The 9,201-nt window shown below is 46.8% G+C and overlaps 1 protein-coding gene across 1 annotated transcript; it reads right to left on the minus strand.

The window, feature by feature from the left end:
* Positions 1–4,703: 4,703 nt before the first annotated feature.
* Positions 4,704–8,897, minus strand: LOC133503730 (uncharacterized). The gene is made up of 2 exons (XM_061825627.1): positions 8,127–8,897; positions 4,704–5,293 (listed from the first exon to the last, which is right to left on the minus strand). The coding sequence occupies exons 1-2, from the start codon at positions 8,772–8,774 to the stop codon at positions 5,120–5,122; spliced, it is 822 nt and encodes a 273-aa protein (XP_061681611.1). The 5' UTR covers positions 8,775–8,897; the 3' UTR covers positions 4,704–5,119.
* Positions 8,898–9,201: the final 304 nt, after the last annotated feature.

Below are 9,201 nucleotides of genomic sequence, written 5' to 3' on the forward strand. Positions count from 1 at the left end.
ACCTTATTAGTGGCAAAAGGCAGGAGATCCTGATGACATTCCTGTGGAGGTATGGAAGCAATTTGGAGAGGTGGCTGTTGAGTTTTTGACCAATCTATTCAACAGAATACTAGTGGGCGAGAAGACGCCTGATGAATGGAGGAAATGTGTGCTAGTTCCCATTTTTAAGAACAAAGGCAATGTGCAGAGCTGTGGGAACTATAGAGGAATAAAGTTGATGAGCCACACAATGATATTACGGCAAAGAGTAGTGGAGGCTAGACTCAGGACAGAAATAAATATCTGAAACAGTATGGTTTCGTGCTTAGAAAGGGTGCCAGAGATGGATTATTTGCCTTGAAGATGGTCGTGGAAAAGTACAGAGAAGGTCAGAAGGAGCTACATTGTGTCTTTATAGAGAAAGCCTATGACAGAGTACCAAGAGACGAAATGGGGTACGGCATGCGTGAGTCTGGTGTGGTGGGGAAATATATTTTGATACTACAGGACAAGGATCAGGGCAGCAGAACAGTGGTGAGGTCTGGCGTAGGTGTGACAGAATAATAAAAGGTAGAGGTGGGACTGCATCTGGGATCAGCTCTGAGCCCCTTCCTGTTTGCTGTGGTCATGGATGGGTTGACAGGTGAGATAGACTGGAATCCCCTTTGACCCTGATGTTCACAGATTATATTGTGATATGCAGTGAAAGCAGGGAGCAGGCAAAGGAGCAATTAGAAAGTTGGAGGCATGCACTGGAAAGGAGATGAATGAAGATTAAGTAAAACAGAATGTGTGTGAACGAGAAGGGTTGAGGGGGGGTGAGTCAGCCTCCAGGGAAAAGTGATAGCGAGGGTAGACAACTTCAAATACTTGGGGTCAACAATCTAGAGCAATGTTGAGTATGGTAAGGAAGTGAAGAAACAGGTCCGAGCAGGTTGGAACAGCTGGGGGAAGATTTCTGGTGTGTTATGTGACAGAAGAATCTCTGCTTGGATGAAGGGCAAAGTTTATAAAACAGTGGTGAGCCCAGCCAAACTGTGGAACGGAGGAAAAGGAGTGACGCTCCAGGGAGAAGAGATAGCCAGGGTGGATGACTTCAAATACCTGGGGTCAACAATACAGAGCAATGGAGAGTGTGGTAAGAAGTGAAGAAGCGGGTCCAGGCGGGTTGGAACAGATGGCAGAAGGTGTCTGGTGTTCTATCCGACAGGGCAAAATTTATAAAACAGTGGTGAGGCTGGCCATAATGTATGGATTAGAGACGGTGGCACTGAAGAAACAAAAGGTAGCAGAACTGGAGGTAGCATCAATGAAGATGCTGAGGTTCTTGCTTGGTGCGAACAGGTTGGATAGGATTAGAAACGAGCTCATAAGAGGGACAGCCAAAGTTGGACATTTTGGAGAAAAGGTTCGAGAGAGCAGACTTAGATGATTTGGACATGTTCAGAGACGAGACAGTGAGCATATTGGTAGAAGGGTGCGGAGGATGGAGCTGCCAGTTAAACGAGCGAGACAAAGCCAAAAGAAAAATTTGATGAATGTTGTGATGGAGGACATGAGGACAGTGGGTGTTCGAGAGGAAGATGCACGAGATAGGCTTAGATGGAAAAAGATGACATGCTGTGGCAACCCATAACGGGACACGGCGAAAGGAAAAGAAGAAGAAGTTAGTATCACAAGATGTTAAGTTTCTCGGTTACATCCTAACTCCTCAAGGAAAAATGCTTTCTCCAGCTTGAGTCCTGGCTATTGTTGACACACCCAAAGCACACACAAAGAAATGTGTTGTCGTTTTTGTGAATGTGGTCTTTTTGTAGACAAATTATCCCCAATGATTCTGATTATGACTCTGGCATGACTTCTCTCACCCTGGACAGGTCACCGACTTCCTCATCACATGTTAAATGGACACCTGAGGCTACTAGGTGTTTCCCATAAAATTTCTTTAATAGCCTGACATACCCAGGAATCTCATGAGTTCTCTCTGACACCGTGGAACTGGGAAATGTGCAATAGCCTAAATTTTAATACCAACTGATTATACCAGGTGATACCAGATTATACCATATAACATACCCCAAAAAATCAATGAGGGCCTTTCCAAACTTGGACTTTGAAAGCTTAACAGTTAGTTTTGTTGCCAAGAATATCTCAAAGAATTCCCCAAATCGTCCCATTTCACGGCATAAACGATGACATCCTCCTTGTAGGCTTTGACACCTTCCAGACCCAAAGTCATGTTGTTGACGAGCTAATGGAACGTTGAGAGGGCATTCTTCAAACCGAACGGAATCACTTTCTATTGATACAGTCCGTCGGGTGAAGCGAATGCCGCAATCATCTTAGCACGGTGCGTGACTAGCACCGCCCAGAAGCCAGAAGGTCAGACCTACTCACGTATGTAGCTTGACAGATGTGATTGATGCAATCATCCAGTCTTGGTAAAGCAGGGGTGCCCACATTTTTTTACCCCAATATCTAATTTTCAAGCAGCCAGTCTCTCGCGATCTTCCAATGGGGGTAGGGGTCACCCTCAAGCAAAAAAGCGACCGTAAATAGGAGGCCACCTTGCTTGCTGACGTCTTTATTATTATTTTTTTTTTTTCTTGGGCATGCCGTCACGCAATCAACCAAAACTGACTTGTGATCGACCGGTCGACATTGACACAATCCTGTACCAATGGAGTAAATTGATAGTAATTGGCTTGTGTGGCTCGCGTTCATGTGTTGAACTGAGCCCTAGAACCAACTCTCAAATTGAACACCAGATGTCGTCAAACCAAATTATACTTGATTGGATCACCAGCACAACAAAGGTCTCTCTAATAAACGTAGCCTTCCCACTTAGCAACTCATCGCATTACATAAATATACTAAAGTCAGTAACCTTAAAAACCCAATTGCTTTCATATCTTTGTATTCACATCTTGTTTTTGACATAAAGACATCAACAGGATGTGTTTCAGCAGCTGTTCACACCCTGCGGTTTTCAACGGTTTTCAACAGCGGAGCAATCCTGCCTACAAGTGACAAACAGGATGTTTGCAGCATCGCTGGGTTGCTGAACAGGAAGCCTGTGACATCCTTGAGTTACCACACAGGATGTTTGCAAGCACTGATCATATTTTCATTTGATATTTTTGTATCTAGCAATTCGTGAAGAATATGATCCTTTGAAACTTCTTTGTGTGAAGAATATAACCTGTGTATGACTGTCTCTCTCAGACAAGGTAACACACGATGTGCGACCAACGAGAACAAGCTTGTTGAATACATGAGAGAATTGTATTCACAAGAATGTTGACACATTTATTGCTATTGCTTAAGAACGAGAGTGGAACCAAAAGCAAGATAGTAGTTATATCTACAGGATGCACCTGTTGTTTGTTGATGTTAAGGGAAGTGACAGTTGAGTTTGTGGGCACCTTGCCCTATTTTGAGTGAGCTTAGATTGGCATGAATGTTCCACCCAAAAGCTATAAAAGGCTTGGATACGGAAGTCCAAGGCTCTTTGTTCATTGAGACAAAAAGGCCTTTCTTCAGGGAGTAATATTCGTAGGACAAGCTGACGGGGAGAAGTCTTCAAGCAACTTAGGATGCTTATTTTTTACTTCTTCTTTTTCGATTGGGCACGAGCAAAACAACTACTGTAATAAGGTAATTGCAGGATAATAATAAATTAGGCTTTGAGCTTCGGAGGACTTGATCAACCCTAAAAGGCTCACTCGAAAATGTATACCTTCCTGTTTTTCTAATGCTTTAATGCTTTTAATCTGACTTCATTTTTATTGCATTTATTACTTTTATCATTTACGTCATCCTACTTACCATCAGTATCGTCATATTATTCATTTTCCTTTTTATTGATTTATGTTCAATTAACATCGAGTTTGCCTTAACATCGCAATCGTACCCCACGTCTGGCGGGAGCAACTGTCGAGTAATTAATGTTATCTGAACAATCTTTATCATTTTATTAAATACCTAAATTTCCATTTTCATCTATCTTTGTCATTCTTATAATGAGTTGTCTCATCTTTTACCATTCAACCTCATTAAAGATAGATGGTCAACGACATTAACAACATCTAGTCGTAAATTCCATTTAATCAGTCACTTATTGATAAACTCCGTAAAGTATAAAAACAAATCCGTACGATTCTAACAAGGATTGTGAAATTTACTCGGTCAATGCAAAGTGCAATCGATTCATAAGAGATGAAGCTGCTGTAAAAGTGGAGCGATCACTTTGTCACCCTTTTACTCTGTAAGGTTACTCGATAAGGGCTGATAAGTGAGGGCAGACCGGATTGGGTCTGCAAAACTAAAGGCAGTTAGTTCACCTAGGCGAATTCATCTCGACACCGACTTAAGAAGCTCCCGTCCCCCTGCACGTACGGCGTTAGAGTCGACTGGGGTAAAGGGGTAGCTTAACCCTTTAAATGGAGAGTAGGTCACGACATTTCTCCCGATAAGTCCTGCGGATCAGAGGAATGTGACAATATATACAGTGTGTGCATGTGTGTGGAAGATTGCTGAGTGCATGTGTGGTCATCATTTCTTTAACAGGCAGCAGGTGCTACTGGTTCTAACACTTCTGGTGATTAGATGTTTTTGTTCTTGCTATCTCCTGCTAGGCAGCAACTATGTTATCTAGAGCAGAGCAAAGCATTTCTTTATTGGAAGCAGATGTATGATAATTATAGTCACAATTACTCCTACATTTACCCTCTGTTTATCCTACATTTGCGACCACGTTTTCTAGAGCAGAGCAAAGCAGTCTTCATTGCAGACAGAGCAAAGCATACTTCATTGCAGGCAGAAACAGTTACTGAGATGGAGCAGAGCAAAACATTTCTTCATTGCAGGCAGGAACAGTAACTGAATTGGAGCAGAGCAAAGCATTTCTTTCTGCTATTTTGTCCATGTCATTCAGCTCTTCCTCAGTCTATGCAAGTGTTTGGGTAATACTGCACGTACAGTAGATGTTAATTCATAAACAGACATTGGATGAATAGACAAATGGCAATAATAAAGTTTTTAAAGCATAGTAACTTAGTTCTTTTTTTCAATCTGATGGTGTAGTGCAGGGGTGTCAAACTAATTTCTATTTCGAGCCACATTGTAGTTCGGGTTTCCCTCAGAGGGCCGTTATGCATGCAGGCAGCGTGGGATCAACTCCCGCTCGATGATGGTGTCGACATCTGCACCGCGACTGGCCGCCAACCAGCCCAGGGTGTAATCTGCTGCCGACCAGCCCGGGGTGAAATCTGCCACAGACCGAAGTTAGCTGGGATAGGCTCCAGCTCTCTCTCTGAATAAATGCAGAAGGGTTGCGTCAGGAAGGGCATCCAGTGTAAAAAATCAAAAAGACTGTTTCTGCAGCAACACCGTGACAATGGCACAAAAATGACTTCACACATCAATGTTGATAAATTTCCAAACTTGTTTCCAGTTCCTATCAATTTGATGCATGTGATATTTCCTGGTCATTCGAAAACAATGTTTGTTTGTTTGTTTTCAAAAGAAGTTCATGGATACACAGAATCCCCCAAGAATCAGAATCTTCGTGCAAACAACACAATCTTTTGGACAAGTTTTTTCTATGTAGTTATCAAATTTGTTTTATTTTATTTTATTTTTTTTGGGGGGGGGCTCTTGGGAGGTTCTCACAGTTACCACTTGAACAGAAAAATTAAAATAACGGGTAGCATTGTCATCCAACACCCAACTGCAAAATTTACTGTTTTGTCACCATTATGACAGCAGTCTCACTCCTCTGTGTAACCACACTAAAGTGACCTTGGCAGTGGGAATGAGAACAGCTATCCTATAAGTGGCCAATAAAAGCAAATTGTTTTTTTTTTTTTGTGTTAACAATGGTTTCAAAAGCAATAACTTTCTTACAATTGACAAATGAACTCAAGTATCCAGTTTTCAATTTATTAAGATGTTTGGGGTTGTTAATAACTCCTGAGATAGGCTCCAGCACTCCCCGCGTCCAGGAGATGGCGATGGTGTCAAACAAGCCCTACAAAAAAATGTTTGCATACAATCCATGGCTCATATAATGCCTTTGTACTAGGGCTAACATTCCCCCTTTTGAGACCTGAGACTTCCCATGGCTCAAGATTGCCGCCCACTTAAAAAGATTTTTTGGTAGAATGGGTTTTGTATCTGTGTTGACATTAATCTCATTTTGTAATGTAGCACCTTTATTTTTCCACATTTTTAGTTCTGCTGGTAAGCTTTGTTGTTGCATTTTGTTTAACACATCATCTGAAAGTATGTCTTCATTTGTTGCAAGGTCAGCTAATCCCAAAAAGGTTTGGCTGCTACTTCTTTTGCTGTTTTATCTCTAAATCCATTTCCTAATGATTCTTTGTCTGTATTTGATGTGTGTACTGCACATTTACATATGGCTATTTCTTTTGGTAATTGAACTGCTACGAGCAAATTTTGTATTCGTTCTGCATGTGCCACTGTTTTCCCTGAAGTTGTCACCATTCCTTTATTTTTCCAGTATTGTCTGTGTAGATTTGGATACCACTGTGCATAAAGCAGCTTTTGGTCTCGGATTGTTTATGTCATGATCCTGCCTCTCCAGCATGAGCTGTGCGGGTGCGCTGATTGGGAGGTGCACACCTGCGCCTCATGCAGCCTGATTATGCTGTGGATTTATATGACTGCGATGACGCTGCGCCAGTTCGTTTGATCTTCATGTCCTGTTCGTGTGCTCCGGTATCCCTGATCGAACCTGTGTGTACCGACCTTCGCCCATTCTCCGACCAACCTTGTAAGCCTGACTACTTCGTTACGTCTGCCAGCTTTGATTGTTCTCCTGTGTACCGACTCCTGCCTGCCCGCTCACCTGCTCTCTTCACCCGACGTCCCAACTCCCGTTGCTGCACCTGACTACCTGCTCGATCCCCTACCTCTGCATATAATAAACGTTTCTCCTTGAACTACCTCGCATCGCCCTAATCCTGCATTTGGGTCCTACTCTCGTTCCGATGGGACGTTACAGAACGAACTGGCCAACACAGGACCCAGCAGGAATGACCCGGCGTCACCGGGAACAACCCAAGGTAGACCGTCTGCCGGAGGACCAAGTCTGTCCGATCCGGGTAGGCTCCCTGATGTCCTCCGCTTCCGTGTCTTACGCTCCGCCAGAGAGGTATGAATATGTCCCGAACGCGACCCGTCCGGCTCCTCATATTCTTCTGGTCTCTGACTTTTCGGAATATGAGGAGGACCGTGATTTGTATGCCCGGCTGCCGGAGTACGACTCCGATTCTTGTGATTATGAATCTGCTTGTCCAATCTTTCATCCCAGTCAGTTTGTTTCACCTCCACGCATTTCCAGCACCCGAGCGTCTTCGCCCGGTAGGTTTAAGTACACCAATCCTGCTTGGCCATCTACCCGGGACCTCCGCGTGGCGGCCAAAGGAGACGCCCCGGCCGGGCGCTCCCCGGAGCCACCCGCTGCGCGGCAACTAAGACATCGTCCTCCCACTCCTCGCTGGCAACGGCGAAACCGGCAGACCCGCCGCTGGTGGCGAAGCTTCCAGCCCAGAGGGAGGAGGAGCCGCCAAATCACGAGGTGTTCTGCCACGAAATGCGGGCGCAGATAGAGCGGCAGAGCGCTGAATTGGCGGCTCTCACTGCCCAGGTCCGGCAAGGATTGGCGAACCAGCCGAGCTACGCTGACGTCACAACTGCGACGGACTCGCTGCTGATGCAGGTTCACGTGGCAGTTGGAACTGACCCGCTCCCGAGACATGCCCACGTGTCAGTTTGGACTGACTCGCTGCCTACTCTCGTTCACGTTGCCGTGGAAACCGACCCGCCCCCCTCGCCAAGCGCACGCTGCAGTGGGAACGGACTCGCCACCTCGCCAAGCGCACGTAGCTGTGGAAACTGACCCGCCTCCTCGTCATTCCCACGTCGAGGTTTTGGCTGTTCCGAGCAGAGTTCACGCGGCAGTTGGAACTGACCCGCTCCCGAGACACGCCCACGTGTCAGTTTCGACTGACTCTCTGCCGACTCTCATTCACGTTGCCCTGGAAACGGATTCGCTACCGCGCCACGCCCACATTGCTGTCTCAACGAATGCACCGCAAGCTCACGTGGCAGTGGGGACCCACCCGATGCCGCCTCACGTTGCTGTCCAGGAGGTGGCAACGTCTCCTCAGCCGCTTCCTGTCCGTGCTCTGGAGTACCAGTGGCGACCGCCCCGTGGTCGCTCTCCATTCCTGCTCTGTCGGCGACGGGCCCGTGGTCGCTCTCCGTTCCTGGTCTGTCGGCGACGGGCACGCCCATACGTTCCCGTCCAGGAGGTGGCGACGGTGACACTGACACTGCCTTCTCACGTTCCTGTCCAGGAGGTGGCAACGGTTCCCCAGCCGCCTCACGTTCCCGCCCAGGAGGAGGTGGAGTTGGTGATGCTGCCTCCGCCTTCTCACGTTCCTGTCCAGGAGGTGGCGACAGTTCCCCAGCCGCCTCACGTTGCTGTCCAGGAGGTGGCGATGGTGTCGCCGCCTTCTCGCGTTGCTGTCCAGGAGGTGGCGATGGCGATGGTGTCGCCGCCTTCTCACGTTGCTGTCCAGGAGGTGGCGATGGTGTCGCCGCCTTATCACGTTGCTGTCCAGGAGATGGCGATGGTGTCGCCACCTTCTCACGTTGCTGTCCAGGTGGCGATGGCGATGGTGGACCTGGCCTCGTTGGTGACCAATCCACAGCTGCCTCCTGACCAAGCCTCGGTGGCGACCAGTCCCTGGTCGTCTCGCAACCATGGCGTGGGAGGTTCTCGTCCAGAGCAGTTGCCTGCCTCGGCCTGGTTCCTGCTTGTCGTTTGGTTCCTCACAGAGGTCGTCCACCCGAATCGCTCCATGGGGACCCTGGTGCTTGGCGTCTGGGTCGTCCTCCTGACCTGTCCACCCGGACGCCTTGCGTTTGGTGGCCTGGATGGCCACCAGACTGGGGTTCGGGGGGGGGGGGCACATTTACATATGGCTATTTCTTTTGGTAATTGAACTGCAATGAGCAAATTTTGTATTAGCTCTCCATGTGCCACTGTTTTTCCTGTAGTTGTCACCATTCCTTTATTTTTCCAGTATTGTCTGTGTAGATTTTGATACCACTGTGAATACAGCAGCATTTGGTCTCGGATTGTTTAACACTGTCCAATAAGGTATTGTCTGTACAGTTCAGTCGTCCCAA

The sequence above is a fragment of the Syngnathoides biaculeatus genome, chromosome 7 (assembly GCF_019802595.1).
Source record: "Syngnathoides biaculeatus isolate LvHL_M chromosome 7, ASM1980259v1, whole genome shotgun sequence".
In the NCBI taxonomy this organism is placed as follows: domain Eukaryota; kingdom Metazoa; phylum Chordata; class Actinopteri; order Syngnathiformes; family Syngnathidae; genus Syngnathoides; species Syngnathoides biaculeatus.

What these genes read in the sequence shown, in the direction of transcription:
- LOC133503730 (XM_061825627.1), bottom strand. Translation starts at nt 8,774, where the DNA reads ATGGTTGCGAGACGACCAGGGACTGGTCGCCACCGAGGCTTGGTCAGG. An exon ending in GCAACGTGAGGCGGCATCGG is followed by an intron (nt 5,294 to 8,126) that starts GTGGGTCCCCAC and finishes GCATTTATTCAG; the next exon opens with AGAGAGAGCTGGAGCCTATC.